Source organism: Eleutherodactylus coqui, chromosome 9 (genome assembly GCF_035609145.1).
Source record: "Eleutherodactylus coqui strain aEleCoq1 chromosome 9, aEleCoq1.hap1, whole genome shotgun sequence".
In the NCBI taxonomy this organism is placed as follows: Eukaryota; Metazoa; Chordata; class Amphibia; order Anura; family Eleutherodactylidae; genus Eleutherodactylus; species Eleutherodactylus coqui.
Genome location: NC_089845.1, coordinates 9382924 through 9405359, shown reverse-complemented (window position 1 = coordinate 9405359; position 22436 = coordinate 9382924). Strand labels below are relative to the sequence as shown.

General features: G+C 48.3%; 1 protein-coding gene across 1 annotated transcript in view; it reads left to right on the top strand.

The window, feature by feature from the left end:
• Positions 1-22436, top strand: part of SLC9A3 (solute carrier family 9 member A3) — a 285255-nt gene that overhangs the window by 124873 nt on the left and 137946 nt on the right. Inside the window, exons 6-7 of the mRNA XM_066579077.1 lie at positions 2194-2371; positions 14353-14573. Of these exons, the coding sequence (XP_066435174.1) occupies positions 2194-2371; positions 14353-14573 (399 nt within the window). The remainder of the gene's footprint in view (positions 1-2193; positions 2372-14352; positions 14574-22436) is intronic.

Sequence of the window (22436 nt, the reverse complement as noted above, 5' to 3'; positions counted from 1 at the left end):
AAAGGAGTTTTTATTCACGGCACTTCAAGTTCCCACCTGTTTGATTCTGCTTGAGAGGTTAACAGTAATAAAATCATTGCCTGCATGTAAATGTGTCAAAAAATCACAGGTGAGAAAAAATGTTCAAAGACACAACTCACAGAAAAAGAGGCCCGATACAAGATATACACTACAGGAAATGCTCAAGCGCTGTTTGACCTGATAGCATGCAGCAAGCCAGATTGCTATATAGAGGAGCAAAAATGTTCAGGTACTTTGGATTGCCCTGCATTAAAAAGGTGTCCCACACAGGCATGCCAGCCTTTTTAATGCAGGGCAATCCACTGCTTTGTCAGTGCGGATTGTACCCCTGCATGTGTGGCCCACATATCTATGGCAGTCATCCTAGTATCAGTTTATAATGTGCGGGCTGGGTCTGTTGGCAGTCACCCCTCCCCTACGCTGAGTTGAGTTGACCTGCACCTGAACATTTTTGCTCCTCTATAAAGCAATCTGGCTTGCTGCATGCTATCAGGTCAAATGACGATTGAGCATTTCCTATAGTACATATCTTGTATCTGGCCTATTTTTCTGTGAGTCATGTAGATGTATCAGTTTGTCATGTCATGTGGTATGAGTAAAGGTATAAATGTGAGAGCTTGAGAGTGGGAAGAGGTCTTTCATCTTGTCTACTGAGAGAGTGCTAACACAAAGCCACATGGAAGCACCTTCTGCGTCCATGTAGGTGAAGATGGAGGAAGAGGAGCAATATCCCGTAGTATGTGAAGTTTGGATGTGAATGGAGTGAGTCCCAAGATCCTTGAGAGAGAGAGAGGGCACTTCTAATAGTTCTGTATAGAGGAGCCCATCGCACAGGTACCAATTCACACTACAGGTTTTTCCTGTCCGGACGTCCAAAGTTAGGATCACCGCACAGAGGTACGCTACTGAGTCACACTCGCACACCTGCCTTGTGGGGTGTTTATTGTTTAAGCCTTCCTTTAAATAATTGTCTGCTGGAGAGTCTGTGGAGTGACCACTACCCCCCTTCCTCCTCTGGAGTGTTCCCAATCCAGGAGCAGTGCCGTACAGATAACGTGGACTGTAGGACCGTTTTTATCCTGTGTATCTTTCCTGACCTTTGAGCTCTAGTCTATTTGCACTTAAGAGAATTGTACCTGCATTGCTCTGAATACCTGTGTTGTAAAAGTTTATCCTTTAAGTAAAAGTTATACCGGGCCCTAACCGTTCCTGGGGACCCGAGGTACTATACACAAGTCTCTGTGTTCTTTTCTCCACCACATAGCATACCGGTGAGTGGGAACAGTGGCATCACAAGTGATAACTGCTACTACCCCCATCATCCCGCTTATTAGCATTCCTTACCCTAGGGGTGTCGAAGGTGGCCTGAAGTCCTGCTCTGGCCTTGGCTACGTGTCATCCCTCAGGGACCAGAGCCTGGTAAGTGGCACTGTGACAAACCAACTCTTATCCCTCCCAGCTCTACACAGTAGTCAAGTTTCCGGGGAAATCCCTCTGGGGTGTTGCAGCAAGAAGGAGTAAGAGCTGAGAGACAGTGCGGTTGGAAGGTGGACAGAAAGTGTGAATACCCAAAGTTACGTAATATCTACAGAGAAAAGTAAAAAAAACTAAAGTTAACATAGGAGTTTCAGCAGCCTACTGGAGCATAGTCAAAGACGAAAGAAATCAACCAGGACCTAAGGTAACTGTAATGCACTAAAAGAGAATCTTGATACCTGAAAGAATAAAAGAATCAGCAAGGACCTAAAGTACCTATAATGTGCTAGAAAGGGGAGATCAATGAGTGGAACAGGTTGCCACAGGAGGTGGTGAGTTCTCCTTCTACGGAAGTCTTCAGAGGCCGGATAGACATCTGTCTGGGATGATTTAATGATCCTCCATTGAGCAGGGGGTTGGACCTAATGACCCCAGAGGACCCGATGACCCTTCCAACTCCACTGTTCTATGATTCTATGAATATGGGCCTCAAAAATGCACCTGTATCTCAACTGAAAAACGTGATCTTCAGGCAGTTTAGAGCCAAAATAAGACCTGTCAATTGAAAATGATATGAGAATCATAGGGCTAATTGTAATACACATGAAATGTATGGTGCATTCATGAGTCTTAGCCGCTTCTTATAAATGGTTCTCGAATCTTGATGTTACTTATGGTGTTCCTTTCTCCTTGCAGTGTCTTTTTTTGTGGTGAGCATTGGAGGAACCTTGGTGGGCATTGTTTTCGCGTACCTTCTTAGCCTGGTCACACGATTCACCAAGCATGTGAGAATAATTGAGCCTGGCTTTGTTTTCGTTATCTCCTATCTGTCCTACCTGACATCAGAGATGCTCTCCTTGTCTGCAATTCTGGCGTAAGTAGTTTGTTTTGGGAGGAAAAATTCAACAAATGTAACAATCTATTTCTTGGATAACACATCTGCTATATCCTTCCCAGTGTGATATTTAGAATGACAGACATATCCACTTGCTGTATGGATGTGTCCTTCCTTACTTTTTTATTGGCTAGATATATTTAGATGTGTGTCAGTGGTGGCTGTGGGGGGAGGGGAAAATTAGTACTCACCTCTTTACTGTTCCGCCACTCATATTCTCTGCCCTTTTCTTCACGTTTGCTGCAGCAGACAGGTGACCGCTACAGCCAATAGGAGGCGCCAAAACTGGTTGTTCTTAGTGACTTCCCATAACCACGCCAAAACCTGAGCTAAGAAGCCCATGAGCCTTGTTTATGGGTTGTCACCAGAGCCAGAAGACTCGGTGGTGTCACATGTCATGGCGCCCCACTCCAGCGCCACACGGAGTTAATTGGAAAGACTATTGTTTGGGGTGGGGAGAGGGTTAATATTTAAAAAAAGAAAGGTGAGAAAACTCCTTTGAATGCACTGATGGATTGTCCTTCTGGGCCTTACCATACTCTAATACATGCCTGAGTGGCCAGCCAGTGGTTGTGCTGTGTCGAGGGTTTTGCTACCATTTGATATTGTATTAAATTAGTTTAATAAGAAATAGACATTCTTGAAAGTTTGTACCAAGAGTATATTTTTTAATTTTGAATCACTGAATCAAAAACCCATAACTTTATTTTTCCATAAACAGAGGGGTGTACTGCCTTGTTTTTTATTGACAAGTTAATGTTTTTTTGGGGCCACTTTTGGCTTTTTGATCACGTTTATTGCATTTTCTGGGAGGTGCGATAAACAAGAGCATTTTGTTCTTCTTTTTTTTTTTTTTCTTTCTTTTTTTTAATAGTTTTTTCTGTGTAGGATAAAAGTGTTGTCAGTTTATTGTTCAGGTCGTTACAGATGTGGCAATAGTAATCCTATGTCATTTTGAAAATAAATTTAGTTTTTTAAACCAAACAGAAAAAAGTACAAAAAGGGGTTTTATTATTCAACGAGGATTTTTTAAAAAAATATCTGTATTTCTTTCACCTTTTTTATGACCCTTTAAGGGACTTGAACCTGCGACATTATTCTCATATAGCTCTACTGCAATATATTATTGTTATTCATTTATATTGATAGACATGGAGGCCACTGTTAAGCCTCTGGTTACCATGGCAACCCATCAATCCTCTGCGATTTCATGGCAGAGGACCGATGACATCATAGAGGAAGTTCCCTCTCTCTGTTAACGCTGTACATGCTGCAGTCAACAGTGATTGAGACATGTAAATGGTTACAGCGGGAATCCGTGTTCTTGCCAATCCCCACCATTGTAGTTTGATACTAGCTATCGGTCACAGCCAGCTGCGCCAACCACATATTGTAAATGCACAGTATCTTGTGGTAACCCGTTTCCACCTATGACATATATGTTATGGGGCAGGAAGGGGTTAATTGACATTCTTAGGGCGCCCACCCACTGGCGTTTTTTTGCCTGCAAAATTCGCAGCATTTTTTTCTCTGCAGGGGTCTATGGGACTTGTAATGTTAAAATCGCGATCGCGCAAAATCGCAATTTCGCGGTAAATTGCGATTTTGCGCGATCGCGATTTTAACATTACAAGTCCCATAGACCCCTGCAGAGAAAAAAATGCTGCGAATTTCGCAGGGAAAAAAAACGCCAGTGGGTGGGCGCCCTAAGTTTGGTTTAACTCTCTTAAATAAAATTAAAGACTAGACTTACTTTTACAACCAAATGCTTTATTGTTCCAGTGGAACATCCGGCAGGTTTGCAGGTTTCTGCTGCTGCTTGCTGATTTCCATGTTTGCGGGCTACCAGCAAACCTCCTGTAGCTTGATTCTGCATTCACACTAGCCCCCATCTGTCCTCTCCTGGCTACTAAGGCAGCGTTCACACAGGAAGCGACAGAATTAAAAATGTCCAAAATCTGCCCGCAATTCCAAATCAAGATCTGCATTTAGGCGTGTGGATTTCTGCAGTGGCCAATTCTGTCCGTGTGACAGAGCCCACATACATGTGGTAGGTCCACAAACCTTGAAGACGATATTCATGTATTTACGTGGTAACTTCAGTTGACAATGACTGCGGTAAGCTTCACCGGTATTACTGCAGCATGTGTCCACTGGAAAGCATTGCAATTTGGCATGTGCCAACGTAAGATCTTCAGTGAAGAACGGGCAAGAAGTAATGTCAAACATTGAGGAATCAAAAAGAAGCATTGGCATCTCAAGATAATAGAAATCGCCTTGCTTCCATTTGTTTCCTTCCTCGAGTGGCCGGGTAACAAAGTCTGTGACGTCTGCGCATTTTTCTGAGTATTTTGTTTTTTTCGTGGCCCCAACGGGACTCAATGTGGGCGTTTGTTCATTTAAAATCGCTTCCTTCAGCATGGATTGTGTTTGCTTCACTAATAAAGCTTCTGCCCAGAGATCCAGAACAGCTGAAGCCGCCTTTATGGAAAGAAGGAACACAACTCGTTTATCTGCGATGTAGCGCGGGTTTCACCACCAACGACAGCGTTTTTGGCAGACCTGAATTTTCTACATTTTGTACAGCAAAATCCTTCAGTCTTTCCCTCGGCCGGCACGATGCTTTGTTGCCGGATGAACAGCGATTGGTTCCCGGAAAGCATTGCTGCTGTTGCGGCTCAAGATGCGCCACAGAAAGGAGCAAGTTATGATGCTGGACAAACTACGTTGCTGATTCCTCCATAGCGATCCAACATACCGGGATCAACAGCCATAATCTGAGCAGTCAAACTGATCTCAAGCAGTAGCAGCGAGCAACCAATCACAGCTGAGCTCTCATTGTACCACCGACACATGTGGACACATGCTGTAGTACTACCGCTCGCCGATATTAGCTATGAGGATATGTGGGGGACATCTATTCCAGTGAATGTAAGCGGTCTTACGGGATCAGCAAATAGTACTTATCCTTTATAGAGCCAAAGCGTTTTCAGTATATTCTGTATTAATTTATTATTTTCAGGATCTCTGCTTGCAGTAATCTAGAAACCTTCATGTATCCGGCCAGTGCATGGCAATCTGTGCTCATGTCACAGATGTCCTGTACGAGCCAACCCTCCATAGCTATCCTCCCCTCTTCCTCGTGTGCAGGACTCCTGCGGCCGACCCCCGTCCGCTAATGTCTGTCGTCATAACCTTTCATCTTGCTTCTGTTATTCACACAGAATAAATAGTACTGCAAGCTGCGCTCTTTGTTCATTTAAAGGGGTTGTACCAGAAACACAAGTTATTCCCTATCCCCCACTATTATTCCCAGTCTCACCACTGTGACCCCCACCAATCCCGAGGAACCCATTCTCCTCGGTGTGGGCTTACTGGGCCCTCCGTGAATGGGGAGCTGGTTGTGCATGTGCGCTGCTGCGCCATTCACTTTTACTAGATTGACCCGATGTCACTACACGAACATAAAATGTTTCAGAAGTGATTGTGAACTTCTATATCTACTGGTTAGGGGATTATTTAGTGTCACTTTCTTTTTGGAGCAGATATCTAATATAAAAAACTCTCCTTTTGCCTCTCTTTCTCTCCCTTTCTATCTCTCTCTGTTTTTCTATCGCTCTTTCTCTGTCTGTTTCGCTCTGTGTCTCTATTGCTATCTTTCTCTGTCTCTCTACCGCTCTCTCTGTCTATCGGTCTCTGTCCCTCTAAGCTCTCTCTCTGTATTTCTCTGTCTATCGCTATCTCTGTCTCTCTATCACTCTGTCTCTCTCTATTCTCTCTGTCTCACTATCTTTCTGTCTATTTCTCTCTGTGTATATCACTCTTTCTCTCACTGTCGCTCTCTCTATCACTCCCTGTCTTTATGGCTCTCACTCTCCCTCTATCGCTGTCTCTCTCTCTGTTTCTCTATTGCTCTCTGTCTCTATCGCACCCTCACGCTGTGTCTCTATCGCACCCTCACGCTGTCTCTCTATCGCGCCCTCACGCTGTCTCTCTATCGCGCCCTCACGCTGTCTCTCTATCGCGCCCTCACGCTGTCTCTCTATCGCGCCCTCACGCTGTCTCTCTATCGCGCCCTCACGCTGTCTCTCTATCGCGCCCTCACGCTGTCTCTCTCTCGCGCCCTCACGCTGTCTCTCTCTCGCGCCCTCACGCTGTCTCTCTCTCGCGCCCTCACGCTGTCTCTCTCTCGCGCCCTCACGCTGTCTCTCTCTCGCGCCCTCACGCTGTCTCTCTCTCGCGCCCTCACGCTGTCTCTCTCTCGCGCCCTCACGCTGTCTCTCTCTCGCGCCCTCACGCTGTCTCTCTCTCGCGCCCTCACGCTGTCTCTCTCTCGCGCCCTCACGCTGTCTCTCTCTCGCGCCCTCACGCTGTCTCTCTCTCGCGCCCTCACGCTGTCTCTCTCTCGCGCCCTCACGCTGTCTCTCTCTCGCGCCCTCACGCTGTCTCTCTCTCGCGCCCTCACGCTGTCTCTCTCTCGCGCCCTCACGCTGTCTCTCTCTCGCGCCCTCACGCTGTCTCTCTCTCGCGCCCTCACGCTGTCTCTCTCTCGCGCCCTCACGCTGTCTCTCTCTCGCTCCCTCACGCTGGCTCTCTATCGCTCCCCAACCCAACTATTCTAGCAGTTGCTAAATGCTACTCACAAGCCCTGATTTGAGGATATTCTAGAGAGAGCACCTGCAACAAACTGTTACAGAAATATACACCTAAATCACACTGGATCTCAATGAACAAAAAGATTTAAGCTGAAAATCTTTACTGATATAAATTGCATAATGTAATGAGAAGCAAATTACGTATCAATGTTCAATAGAAGCCAAAATCATCAACCAGCTGAGGACTGGATTCAAAATGAATCAGAAAACCAATTTTTCTGTCAAATGCCAATCTAGCTGCCTGTTGCTGGACTGTGAGCGCAGGTCCTACTAAAGAGTCTGGGCCCTTATGGAGTCTGTTTCTGACAGTTTGGTTAGACACATGCAGACCAGATGCCCCTTGGAGGTAACGGTACAGGTTCTGGCAGAGAGTTCCACAGTCTCACTGCTCTTACAGTAGCGAACCCCTTCTGTGTTGGTGATGAAACCTGCTTTCTTCTTGATGTAGCAGATGCCCTCTTGTTACCGTCGTAGTCCTGGGTATACACAGATCATAGCAGAGATCCTTGTATCGTCCCCCCATGTATTTATACATGTTATTTGGTCGCCCCTTAGCCGTCTTTCTTCCGGGCTGAATAATCCCAGTTTTGATGCCTTTCTGGGTATTCCAGTCCCTTCATTCCATGTATTAGTTTAGTTGCCCTCCAGCACTGTAACCTCTTTCCTGAGCACCGGTGACCAGACCTGTGCGCAGTATTCCATGTGAGGCCTGACAAGTGCCTTATTTAGTGGAAGAATAATGTTCTCGTCCATCGCCCCTATCAAACTACTAAGGACCACTTGTCAGTTAGTATGCGAGTGCTTTTCCTGCTCCGCCCCTGGTGACATCATTGCAGGTCTTACAGGATATATAAAACAGAGAGCCTGATTGACAGAAGAACAACACAGTTAGGGCTCTTGGAAGGGCAGGACAAAAATAACAAACTGAGAATACAACTAAGCCGGTATTATATCAGACACAACTCAGCAGTCCTGACAGAAGACACCGACCTACCGCCACCACAGAGATCCGGTGGGCAGAAGGTCACTGCTGTGGGAGGAGCCATTGTGCAGCTTGGTAGAAAGTACTGTATACTGGATAAACCGACAGCAGCTATTACCAGGATCTGTAATGACATCACAGTCCATGTGATCACATGTGTGGGTGGAGTAAGAAATCACTTGACCAGGAGTGATCACAGTATCTAGGAGTCTGGTGATGTGTGGAATAGCAGAGCTGTGTGTGTGATGTGTGTGGTCAGGATGGATGTAAAAGGATGTACAATGTAGCAGAGCTATGTGTTGAATGTGTGGGGTCAGGATATATGTAGTGGAACTGTGTGTGTGATGTCTGGGGATCATAATGGATGTACCATGTAGTACAGCTGTGTGATGCATTGCTCCACCAGAAACGCTAGTATTAAAATGTCCTAATAATTACTAAAAATTAATGCACCCCAACACTTTATTAGCTTTGGCAGCAGCTGACTGGCATTGGTTGCTCCTGGTACGTCTACAATCCACTAGTACTCCCAGGTCTTTCTCCATATCACTTTTCCCTAGCAGTACCCCATTTAGTGTATATTGGTGACATCCGTTTCTCCTGCCCATATGCAGAACCTTCCATTTATCAATATTGAACTTCATTTGCCATTTTTCTGCCCAAGCCCCCGGCTTATCTCGGTCCGTTTGTATCCGCACGTTATCCTCCGTTGTATTAATTATCTTGTATAATTTTGTGTCATCTGCAAATATTGATATTTTACTGTGCAGACCCTCTATCAGGTCATAAATATATTGAACAGAATGGGGTCCAATACTGAACCCTGTGGCACCCCACTAGCGACTGTGGCCCAATCAGAGTACGAACCATTTATTACCCCCCTCTGCTTTCTATCTCTGAGCCAGTTCTTTACCCAGATACACACGTTTTTACCCAATCCGAGCTGTCTTATTTTATATATCAGCCTATTATGCGGCACGGTGTCAAATGCTTTAGAGAAGTCCAGATATACAAGATCAATAGACTCTCCCAGGTCCAGCCTAGAGCTTACTTCATTGTGGAAGCTGGTCACATAAGTCTGACATGATCGACCCCCTCATGAACCCATGTTAATGAGGAGTTACTCCATTGTTTCCTTGAGGTATTCCAGGATGGCGCCTCTCAGAAACCCCTTGAATATTTTTCCAATTATTCAAGTGAGACTTACCGGGCTGTAGTTACCTGGCTCCCTGTTAGACCTCTTTTTGTATACTGGAACCACATTGGCAATACCCCAATCCAGTGTTACAACCCCGGTCTCTATAGTGTCCATAAATATAAGAAATAGCGGTCTATCTATCATGTCACTTAGTTCCCTTAGAAATCTTGGGTGTATTCTATCTGGGCCTGACGATTTATTGATTTTCATGCTTTTTAACCAGCTCTGCACTTCCTCCTGTGTTAGGCAGGTGATTAGCGGGGGGTTCGTTTTTTTCCCCCTGTGTCTTGTGACATTTCTTTTTCCTTCATGAAAAACTATTTAATAGGTTTGCCTTCCCCCTTCATCTTCTATGATTTCTCCTGCATTATTTGTTAGAGGTCCAGTGCTCTCAGTGCAAATCCTTCTACCATTTATATAATTGAAAAATATTTTAGGGTTATTTTTGATCTCTTTGGCGATCAGTCTCTCTGCCTCCTTCTTGGCAGTTTTTATCTTTTTCTTACATAATTTGTTTTAATAATTTAAACGCATTCTTTTTTTCTTATTGCCCCCCCCCCCCCTTACAGTCTCGTTGAGCCACATTGGTTTCCTTCTACTTGTAGTTCTTCTGTTTTCAAAGTGTATGAACCGCTCATATGAGGAAGTTTTTAAACTTCTCACATTTATTGCCTGTACTGTTATTTATGAGGATGTTGTCCCAATTAATGTTACCGATAGTAGTTCTGAGCTGATCAAATTTTGCTTTACTAAAGTTTAGTTTTTTTGTCGCTCCCTGATAAGGCTTCCTAATGAATGACAGCTGGAAATGAATTATATTGTGGTCACTATTTCCCAAGTGCCCCTCAGTGTGCACCCCCATGATTCTGTCCAGTTTATTAGTTAATAATTAGACCAGAGTGGCCCTCGCTCTAATTGGCTCCCGCACAAGTTGGGTAAGGTAGTTATCTTTAATTGTTCTAAAAAAAAGTGTTGCCCTTGTGAGATTTGCAGGTTTCATCTTCCCATATTATATTCGGATAATTAAAGTCCCCCATAATAATTACTTCATTGCGGTTTGACGCCTCTTCTATTTGTCTTAATAATAAGTTTTCAGTTTCTTCTGTTATTTTTGGTGTCCTGTGGAAAACCCCTATCAGGATTTTGTGAGTTCTCTCCCTGTATTTGTACCCACAGAGATTCCACATGTTCATCTCCTGCACCTATATCTTCCCGTAGCCTCGGCATTAAGTTCCCACGGTCTCTTCTGATTGCAACCCTGTAAATTCACCACCAAATCAAACTTATCATCAAGCCATATTTCTGTTATTCCTACTATGTCAGACTTTTCTTCAGGCATTCTCGCTTCACGCTCCCCCCGCTTGACCCCCATTCCCAATACTTGGTCCCAGGTCGCTATCTACACTGTCTACCCCCTTGTTACTCTTTTTGCCCTCCTCCCAGTCCCTAGCTTAAACACTCCTCCAACCTTCTAGCCATCTTCTCCCCCGCACAGCTGCACCCTCCCCATTGAGATGCAGCCCATCCCTATGGTAGAGCCTGTAGCCGACAGCAAACTCAGCCTTTTTGTCCAGAAACCCAAACCCCTCCTTCTGGAGCCACTTGTTTACTTCCCTAATCTCCCACTGCCTTTGTAGTGTGTCTCGTGGTACATGCAGTATTTCCAAGAAAACTACCTTGTATGTCCTCGCCCTAAGCTTAGCTGCTAGATCCCTGAAATCATTTTTGAGGGCCCTCCATTGGCCTCTAACTTTCTCATTAGTGCCAATGTGCACCATGACCGCACATGTACGAAATGACTCGCGGGCCTCTGCCCGTGCGCGATGACTCGCGGGCCTCTGCCCGTGCGCGACGACTCGCGGGCCTCTGCCCGTGCGCGACGACTCGCGGGCCTCTGCCCGTGCGCGACGACTCGCGGGCCTCTGCCCGTGCGCGACGACTCGCGGGCCTCTGCCCGTGCGCGACGACTCGCGGGCCTCTGCCCGTGCGCGACGACTCGCGGGCCTCTGCCTCTTGCACACTCGCTTACTCTTACACTCCCTCACTTGCACACTCACTTACTCTTACACTCCCTCACTTGCACACTCACTTACTCTTACACTCCCTCACTTGCACACTCACTTACTCTTACACTCCCTCACTTGCACACTCACTTACACACCTTTACTTACACACGCAGATGGATGTGCCTTCTTGGAGGATTACATGTACAACTTAATGTCAGGTGGCACCTGCAACAAAATCATCAGTAGTGAGAAGAACACCAGTATCTTTCTGTTTGCCTGCACATGCTCTGTTCATATAGCTGTGTTTGCTATGTTTTGGGCATGCTCAGTTAATGCGGATAGAATTCAAGTGCCCGCACCTGTTCCATTGAACTAGCTGCATTTGCTATTTTCTAAGTCCTTAGGCACACTCAGTTGTTTTGATACAGAGGTACTGTGGGTGTCGTGGGTGCGGTGGGGTACTGTGGGTGCCGTGGGTGCGGTGGGGTACTGTGGGTGCCGTGGGTGCGGTGGGGTACTGTGGATGCCGTGGGTGCGGTGGGGTTACTGTGGATGCTGTGGGGTACTGTGGATGCTGTGAGGTACTGTGGATGCTGAGGGGTACTGTGGATGTTGTGTGTGTGCAGTGGGGTACTGTGGATGCGGTGGGGTACTGTGGATGTTGTGTGTCCAGTGGGGTACTGTGGATGCTGTAGGTGCGGTGGGGTACTGCGGATGCTATGGGTGCAGTGGGGCACTGCGGATGCTGTGGGGTACTGTGGATGCTTTGGGCATGGTGGGGTACTGTGGATGTTGTGGGTGCAGTGGGGTATTGTGGATGCTGTGGGGTACCGTGGAGTACTGTGGATGCCATGGGGTACTGTGGGAGCCGTGAGGTACTGTGGATGCTGCGGGTGTGGTGGGGTACTATGGATGCTGTGGGGTATTGTGGATGCTGTGTGTGCGGTGGAGTACTGTGGATGCCGTGGGTGCAGTGGGGTTCCTTTCGATGCTTTGGGGTACTGTGGATGCCGTGGGGTACTTTGGGTGCCGTGGCTTACTATGGATGTTGTGCGTGTGGTGGGGTACTGTGGGTGCGGTGGAAACTGTGGATGCTGTGGGTGGGTTGGGGTACTGTGGGTGCTGTGGGGTCCTGTGGATGCCGTGGGGTACTGTGGGTGCAGTGGGTGCGGTGGGGTACTGTCAGTACTGTGGGTGCAGTGGGTGCATTGGGGTACTGTGGATGCCATGGGTGCAGTGGATGCAGTGCGTGTGGTGGGGTACTGTGGATGCCGTGGGGTACTGTGGATGCCGTAGGGTACTGTGGGTGCCGTGGGGTACTGTGGGTGCCATGGGGTACTGTGGGTGCCATGGGGTACTGTCGGTATTGTGGGTGCTGTGGGGTACTGTGGATGCCATGGGTGCTGTGGGGTACTGTGGATGCCATGGGTGCAGTGGGGTACTGTGGATGCCATGGGGTACTGTGGATGCCGTGGGGTACTGTGGATGCCGTGGGTGCTGTGGATGCTGTGCGTGCGTCGGGGTACTGTGGGTGCCGTGGGGTATTTGAGTGCTGTGGGGGTACTGTGGGTGCTGTGGGGTACTGTGGGTGCCGTGGGGTACTATGGGGTACTGTGAGTGCCGTGGGGTACTGTGAGTGCTGTGGGGTACTGGGGGGTACTGTGAGTGCCGTGGGGTACTGGGGGTGTGGTGGGGTACTGTGGGTACGGTGGGGTACTATGGATGCTATGGGGTACTGTGGCTGCTGTAAGTGCGATGGGGTACTATGGGTATTGTGGGTGCTGTGTGGTACTGTGGATGCTGTGCATGCAGTGGGGGACTGTGGGTGCAGTGGGGTACTGTGGGTACTATCGGTACTGTGGGTGCAGTGGGTGCTTTGGGGTACTGTGGATGCCATGGGTTCTGTGGATGCCATGGGTGCAGTGGATGCAGTGCGTGCGGTGGGGTACTGTGGATGCTGTGCGTGCGGTGGGGTACTGTGGGTGCCGTGGGGTACTGTGGGTGTGGTGGGGTTCTGTGAGTGCCGTGGGATACTGTGGATGTTGTGGGTGCGGTGGGGTACTGTGAATGCTGTGGGTGCGGTGGGGTTCTGTGGGTGCGGTAGATGCCGTAGGGTACTGTGGGTGCCGTGGGGTACTGTGGATGTTCTGCATGCGGTGGGGTACTTTGGGTGCTCTGGGGTACTGTGGATGCCGTGGGTGCAGTGGGGTACTGTGGGTGCCATGGGGTACTGTCGGTATTGTGGGTGCAGTGGGGTACTGTGGATGCCATGGGTGCTGTGGGGTACTGTGGGTGCCGTGGGGTACTGTGAGTGCCGTGGGGTACTGTGGATACAGTGGGTGCTGTGGGGTACTGTGGATGCTGTGGGTGCCGTGGGGTGCTGTGGGTGCCGTGGGGTACTGTGAGTGCTGTGGGTGCCGTGGCTGCCGTGGGGTACTGTGGGTACTGTGGGTGATTGGGGTACTGTGAGTGTCATGGGGTACTGTGGGTGCCGTGGGTGCTGTGGGGTACTGGGGGTGTCGTGAGGTACTGTGGATGCCATGGGTGCAGTAGGTGCCGTGGGGTACTGTGGATGCCATGGGTGCAGTAGGTGCCGTGGGGTACTGTGGGTGCAGTAGGTGCCGTGGGGTACTGTGGGTGCCGTGGGGTACTGTGGGTGCCGTGGGGTACTGTGGATGCCATGGGTGCAGTAGGTGCCTTGGGGTACTGTGGATGCCATGGGTGCAGTAGGTGCCGTGGGGTACTGTGGGTGCCGTCGGTGCAGTGGGTGCCGTGGGGTACTGTGGGTGCCGTGGGGTACTGTGGGTGCCGTGGGGTACTGTGGATGCCATGGGTGCAGTAGGTGCCTTGGGGTACTGTGGATGCCATGGGTGCAGTAGGTGCCGTGGGGTACTGTGGGTGCCGTCGGTGCAGTAGGTGCCGTGGGGTACTGTGGGTGCCATGGGGTGTGTATTACATTTGCTGATTCTATTGTTTAACTTTCAAACAATTATTTTAATGTTCAAAATGCAAAGCGATATGAAGTGACTTTTCTGCCCTTCTGTGCTCTATTCCTCTATTACTTGTGTTAGGATTTATTGCATGACCAGATTTTCAAAATTAACTATTTATTTTTTCAGCATTACGTTTTGTGGAATTTTCTGCCAGAAATATGTAAAGGCGAACATTTCCGAACAATCTGCAACTACTGTGAGATACACGATGAAGATGTTGGCAAGTGGGGCAGAAACTATTGTCTTCATGTTCTTGGGCATCTCAGCTGTGGATCCGGACATCTGGGTGTGGAACACCCCCTTCATCCTCCTCACCCTCCTCTTCATCTCTGTCTATAGGATTATTGGTGAGTGAATCGTTGGGGCCGATTATATATTTGATATCATTTACAAGGAGTTTTAGAGGGAACCTGTCGGTGGTGTCATGCAGCCCGACCCACGCAGCGCACGGACCCGGACGGGTATGCCCTTTGCCCCATGTATGTGCTACAGCAGGTCAGAATAAACAGTTCTCTAAGCTTGACACGGATTGGAGCTCCGAGTCACAGACGCGGGCGGCGCGGCCTCTCCCGCAGCATGGAGAGTGGTCAGTCTACATACTGGAGGCGGGGACAGGGGGTTGTGGCCCGCCTCTTTGACTTCAAGTCAAACTTAAGTGTGTCTATTCCGAAAAGCTGTGTCAGGGGCAGTTGGCATACCCATCCGGGGTTCAGGCTGCCTGTGGGAAGGATGGCAGGACCAGTTCCCTTTAAAGGGGGATTTCCAGAAGTCATTTCCATCACCTATCCACAGAATAGTTGATAAATGGCTGATTGCTGGGGGTCCCACTTCTGGAGGTCCCAGCAGTCATGAGTACAGATGCTGCCTTGCCACCTCCCTGCGGCTCCAGTCCCCAGTCCACTCTTCACTTCATTCAACACTAAGGCCCCCTGCACACTGGCCATTTTCGAGCGATGCAAGAGCGAGTGAAAACGCAGATTAGGAAACCAATGATTTCCATTGGTTTCATTCTCATTTGCGATGTTTTCAGTCACGCGATGCTGCGATGTTTTTTATTTTGTTTAAATCACAACATGCCCTATCTTTCTGTGTGTTGCGTTTTTTTTTTTTAAATCGCCCATGTTTCTCTATGGAGCCTCCTTTTTATCGCACCGCAATGTATGAACAATTTTCGTGCGATGCGTTTTTAACATTAGAAATTGCTATTTACTTTCAAGCTAAATAATCCTGGTAAAAATCAGAAGCGGCAGCAAATTTTTTGCGAGAAAAAGCAGCGCTAATGCTCTAAAATCGCAGGAACAAAGACGTGCTTTTTCCCATTATTTGCTCATGGCGATATCACGGTCAGCAGTGTGAAGGAGCCCTTGGGGACTGATAAAAGTAAGCTTTGCACAGTGGCTAACTTCGGCAGTCCCGATTTGCATACTTGGCTGCTGTTCAACTCGAGTGCCACCCAAGGCCCAATATCCACAGGAGAACCTGATTTGCGGAATCCGCACGTGGCACCTGCGCGTGAGATCTGCAAATCAAGCTGCCCATAGGGAAGCATGGGGGGGGGGGGCAGACTTCATTTAACACCTGTGGATTTGTTTTTATTTGATTTGCGGATGCTACGCGTAGATTATAAATCACAGCACGCTCCATTTTACCGCGGATCACACGCGGATGTGCTCCATTCATCTCTATGGGAGCTTACGATCCACGGTGCATCCGGAAATACATTTGAGAATCACTGCGGATTGGAAGGTTAAAATCAATTAGGGAGGTGCGGAACAGGCTGGATGTGGGGTGGGGAACAGGCTGGATGTGGGGTGGGGAACAGGCTGGATGTGGGGTGGGGAACAGGCTGGATGTGGGGTGGGGAACAGGCTGGATGTGGGGTGGGGAACAGGCTGGATGTGGGGTGGGGAACAGGCTGGATGTGGGGTGGGGAACAGGCTGGATGGGGTGCGGAACAGGCTGGATGTGGAGTTGCGGATTCTTTCCGCACAGATAATCCACAGTGCATCCGTGCAGAAAAAAACGCAGTCCGCGATCTCCTGCAAGCAATAAAAAATCAATTTAATGATTACTTGCAGTGCATCGGCATGAACAATCTGCGTGTGCCGTGGACATGAGGCCTAACTGTAAGGAGTGTAGTGAGGAGCGCAGTGATGCACAGGATCCCCATTATTCTGGTCAGCGGGAATACCAACGGTGGGAGTCCCAGCAATCAGACATTCAGTCTGGAAATACTACTTTAATTTTATCCAGTTGTTTATCCTGGAAAGCATATGGCGCCTCCAGCCACGTATTTCACCTGCATCGCACGCCGCGCAGCATACGCTTTGCACATTTCTTGTGAGATCTTGTGTATTGAAAAGTAGGTAGTGTAACTACAGAGAAAAGGCCAAGCTGATGCAAATACTGCTAAACGTGTGCCAAAGGGACACTCACTTGGTATACAACATGGTGGACCCATTAGAGATGGGGAATATACACCGCAGCATGGGCCAACCTGTTCAGGTTCTGCAATACTGCCTAATCTTCAAATATTGTGACATTAGGGAATTAGTCACCACTTAGGACTGCCGCCATCTCCTCACAAAATGGTGCTGGGCCGTCACTCTCAGAAACTTCAACTCACAACCAGACATTTTTTTTATATCTGGGGTCTGTCTTCTTTTTCATCCCAACAAAGGATTACAGCACATCACATTTGACAGTAAACCAGTACATGAATAAACAGCTGGCCACCTAGCCTCTAGCTATACTAGCTATATAACTAGCTAACAGGCCTATTGCCTTAGGGCTCACACCCACTGGCGATAGATTTTTCTGCGATGCGAGAGCGAGTGAAAACGCATGATAATGAAACCAATGATTTTCAATGGTTTCGTTCTCATTTGCAATGTTTTCACTAAGCCTTGTAGGGCTAAGAAAAATCTGCTATATCGCCCATTGCCTTCAATGGGACCAGTGGCAGCAGTGCCAGCCCCATTGAAAACATAGGTAGTACATTACGCTCCCCTGACAACTGTGACAGCTATGGCAGGGGATTCCTTCATCCCCACAAGGACCACGCGGATAAAGGAATGCCCCGTCACTGCTGTGGTAGAGGTCCGCGATGCTATCCCATTGCCTTCAATGGGGCCGGCACTGCTGCAGCCCCATTGAAAGCAATGGAATGAAGGCCACCACCGCGGTGATGATTGAAATATAAGCCCCTCCCTCAAAAATCAGCCCTAGCTGTAAAAAAAAAAAAATTAGAAGAGCTCTTCTCTCTGGGCCCGGCAGTCGTCTCCTGTCTTCTGAAAGCCAGGGATTAAAAAAGTCCTCGCCCCCAGAAAGTGCTGCCTCTGATTGGCTGAGCGCTGTGACCAATCAGAGGCAGTGCCCAGCCATCATTCAATGACAGCTGAGCACTGCCTGTGATTGGTCAAAGCACTCAGCCAATCACAGCAGCTCTTCTAGGTGAGTTAATTCCTTTTTTTTTTTTTTTTTTTTTTTTTTTTTTACAGCTAGAGCTGATTTTCCCCGAAAAATCATCACCACAGTGATGGCATTTGTTCCATTGCTTTCAATGGGGCTGCAGCAGTGCCGGCCCCATTGAAAGCAATGGGATAGCATTGTGGACCTCTACCACAGCTGTGACACGGCATTTCTTCATCCCGCGAGAATGAAGGAATCCCGTGCCATAGCTGTCACAGCTGTGTCAGGGGAGTGCGATGTACTACCTATGTTTTCAATGGGGCTGGCGCTGCTGCCACTGGTCCCGTTGAAGGCAATGGGCGATATTGCTGATTTTTCTTAGCTCTGCGAGGCTTAGTGAAAACATCGCAAATGAGAATGAAACCATTGAAAATCATTGGTTTCATTATCATGCGTTTTCACTCAGTCTCGCATCGCAGAAAAATCTATCGCCAGTGGGGAAGTGGCCTTAACATATCACATCCACTTAAACCAAAGTTAATAACCATCTTGTTCTACAGTATGGACTTGGTCAATCCTGCCCCCTGCTGGTGTGATGGTCTGGGGGCCATCGCATACAACAGTCGGTCCCCCCTAGTAGTGGTACAAATGACAATGACCGCTCAGCGATATGTTCAGGACATCCTGCAGCCACATGTGTTCCTCTCATGGTGGCTTCCAAGAGGCAGCAGGATAATGCTCGGCCGCACACACAAGGGGGTCACAGGAGCCCCCACAACATTGTCACAGGAGCCCCCACAACATTGTCACACTTCCATGGCTGCCCGGTCGCCAGATGCATCGCCAATAGATACATGCCCACCCATATCACATCTTGTATTCACGCTAGAGGCGGTACAACAGGGTACTAGAGCCTCCATGCCCACCTGTATCACATCTTGTATTCAAGCTGGAGGCGGTACAACAGGGTACTAGAGCCTCCATGCCCACCTGTATCACATCTTGTATTCAAGCTGGAGGCGGTACAACAGGGTACTAGAGCCTCCATGCCCACCTGTATCACATCTTGTATTCAAGCTGGAGGCGGTACAACAGGGTACTAGAGCCTTCATGCCCCCGTATCACATTTTGTATCCAAGCTAGAGGTGGTACAACAGGGTACTAGAGTCTCCATGGCTTCCGTATCACATGTTGTATCCAAGATAGAGGCAATACAACAGGGTACTAGAGCCTGCATGCTCGCCTGTATCAGATCTTGTATCCAAACTAGAGGCGGTACAACGGGGTACTAGAGCCTCCATGCCCATCTGTATCACATGTTGTATCCAAGCTAGAGGCGGTACCACAGGGTACTAGAGCCTCCATGGCTTCTGTATCACATGTTGTATCCAAGCTAGAGGCAGTACAACAGGGTACTAGAGCCTCCATGCCCGCCCATATCACATGTTGTATCCAAGCTAGAGACTGTACAACAGGGTACTAGAGCCTCCATGCCTCCTGCATCACATGTTGTATCCAAGCTAGAGGTGGTACAACAGGGTACTAGAGCCTCCATGCTCGCCCGTATCAGATCTTGTATCCAAGCCAGAGGCGGTACAACCGGGTACTAGAGCCTCTATGCCCCCGTATCACATTTTGTATCCAAGCTAGAGGCGGTACAACAGAGTACTAGAGTCTCCATGGCTTCCGTATCACATGTTGTATCCAAGCTAGAGGCAGTACAACAGGGTACTAGAGCCTCCATGCTCGCCCATATCACATCTTGTATCCAAGCTAGAGGCGGTACAACAGGGTACTAGAGCCTCCATGCCTCCTGTATCACATCTTGTATCCAAGCTAGAGGCGGTACAACAGGGTACTAGAGTCTCCATGCCTCCTGTATCACATGTTGTATCCAAGATAGAGGCAGTACAACAGGGTACTAGAGCCTTCATTCCTGCCTGTATCAGATCTTGTATCTAAGCTAGAGGCAGTACAACAGGGTACTAGAGCCTCCATGCCTTCATTCCTGCCTGTATCAGATCTTGTATCCAAGCTAGAGGCGGTACAACAGGGTACTAGAGCATCCACGCCCACCTGTATCACATCTTGTATCCAAGCTAGAGGCGGTACAACAGGGTGCTAGAGCCTCCATGCCCACCTGTATCACATCTTGTATCCAAGCTAGAGGCGATACCACAGGGTACTACAGAGGATTCGCTCAATTTATTGCATATATGTAGGACGTAATGTAAGCCGAGGATAGATATATATGTGTATTTCACTCCTAATCAGGGTTTTCTTGTGACAAAAAATAATCAAGCCCCACAACATTTTAACTTCAGTCAAAAACTCTTCAACTTAACACCTTGTCTGTGCCCTCAATATTACCAGCCACCCCAAAGTCCGTCCTCTGCGGTGAGCACTCCTGTGTAGCTCTGTAATGGTCTGGTTGAAGACGTATGTTGCTTTGGGTAAAACCTGGACTGAACAGGAAGGAATGACAAGCTTCTCATGCAATCTGTCAGTCGTTCCACAAAATTCCAGTCTCCTTTCTAAATTTATACAGCAGGACTTTAGGGGAAAATGGCAACATTCTTTCACTTTCCTTGTCACGGTCTCACATCCCTGTACTGTTTGTTTGAACCTGTGTGGACAGACACCTCTGGCCACAAAACAGTCTGTCGTGGACCAAGCATGTGCATACCCCTGCAGATTAGATAAGGTGGGACTACTGTGTGGGACACTATTACTACTGATGCCACTGTGGGGGACACTATTACTACTGGGACCACTGCAAGGGGTCACTATTACTACTAGGGCCACTGCAAGGGGTCATTATTACTACTGGGGCCACTGTGCTGGTCACTATTACTACTGAGGCCGATATAGGGTATACTTACTACTGGAACGAAAATATGGGGCACTATTACTACTGAGGCCACTATGGGGGAACACTATTACTACTGGGACCACTGCAGGGGGTCACTACTACTGGGGCCACTGTGGGGGTCACTATTACTACCCAGACCACTGTGTTAGTCACTATTACTATTGGGGACACTGTGGGGGTCACTTTTACTACTGTAGCTACTGTGGGGGTCACTATTACTACTGAGGCCGATCTAGGGGACACTTACTCCTGGAACCTGAGACACTATAACAACTGAGGCCACTGTGCTGGTCACTATTATTACTACTGGGGCCACTGTGGAGTTCACTATTACTTTTGGGGCCACTGTGGGGGGCACTTTTGCTACTGAAGCCACTGTGGGGGTCACTATTACTACTGAGACAGATATAGGGGATACTTACTACTGAAACCTGGGACACTATTACAACTGAGGCCACTGTGCTGGTCACTATTACTATTGAGGCCACTGTTGGGCTCACTTACTACTGGAGCTTCTGTAGGGGTCATTATTATTACTGGGCCACTGTGTGGGTCACTTACTAATGAAGCCACTGTGGGGGTCGCTATTAGTATTAAAGCTACTGTCGGGGTCATTATTACTATGGGGGCTACTGTGAGGGTCCATATTACTACTGGGGCATATATTGGGGACACTGTTACCACTGAGGCCAATCTGCACGTGGCAGCATAACTCTAGCTGACTTAGGGGGACACTATTACTACTAAGGGCCACTGTGGGGGTCCCTATTAGTACTGGGGCTGATATTGGGGACACTATTACTACTGAGGCCAATCTGTACGTGGCAGCATAACTAGCTGACTTAGGGGGACACTTACTACTGGGGCCACTATGGGGGTCACTATTACAACTGAGGCCACTGTGCTGGTCATGATTACTACTGGGGCCACTGTGGAGTTCATAATTACTATTGAGGCCACTGTGGGGGTAACTTACTACTGGAGCTTCTGTGCTGGTCACTATTACTACTGGGGCCACTGTGTAGTTCACTATTACTACTGGAACCACTATGGGGGTCAGTATTACTACTGAGGCTGATATAGGGGACACTTACTACTGGAACCTGGGACACTATTACTACTCAGGCCACTGTAGGGGGTCACTATTACTAATGAAGCCACTGTGGGGATCACTTACTAATGAAGCCACTGTGGGGGTCACTATTACTATTAAAGCCACTGTGGGGGTCACTATTACTGAAGCTACTGTGAGGCACAATATTACTACTGAGGCCACTATGGCGGTCACTATTACTACTGGAGGTACTGTGGCCAACATAGGGGTCACTATTACTATGGAGGCCACTATGGGGGTCCATATTACTACTGGGTCATATATTGGGGACACTTAGTACTGAGGCCAATCTGCACGTAGCAGCATAACTCTAGCTGACTTAGGGAGACACTATCACTACTGAGGACACTGTGAGAGTCACTATTACTACTGAGGTTGATATAGGGGGCACTTCCTACTGGAACCTGGGACACTATTACAACTGAGGCCACTGTGGGGGGTCACTATTACTATTGAGGCCACTGTGGGGGGTCACGTACTACTGGAGCTTCTGTGGGGGTCACTATTACTACTGGGGTCACTGTAGGATCACTATTACTATTAAAGCCACTGTGAGGGTCACTGTTATTACTGAGGCCACTGTGGGGGACAATATTACTACTGAGGCCACTACGGCGGTCACTATTACTACTGGAGGTACTGTGGCCAACATAGGGCTCACTATTACTATGGGGGCCACTGTGGGGGTCCATATTACTACTGGGGCATATATTGGGGACACTGTTACTACTTAGGCCAATCTGGATGTGGCAGCATAACTCTAGCTGACTTCGGGGGACACTTATTACTGGGGCCACTGTGGGGGTCCCTAGT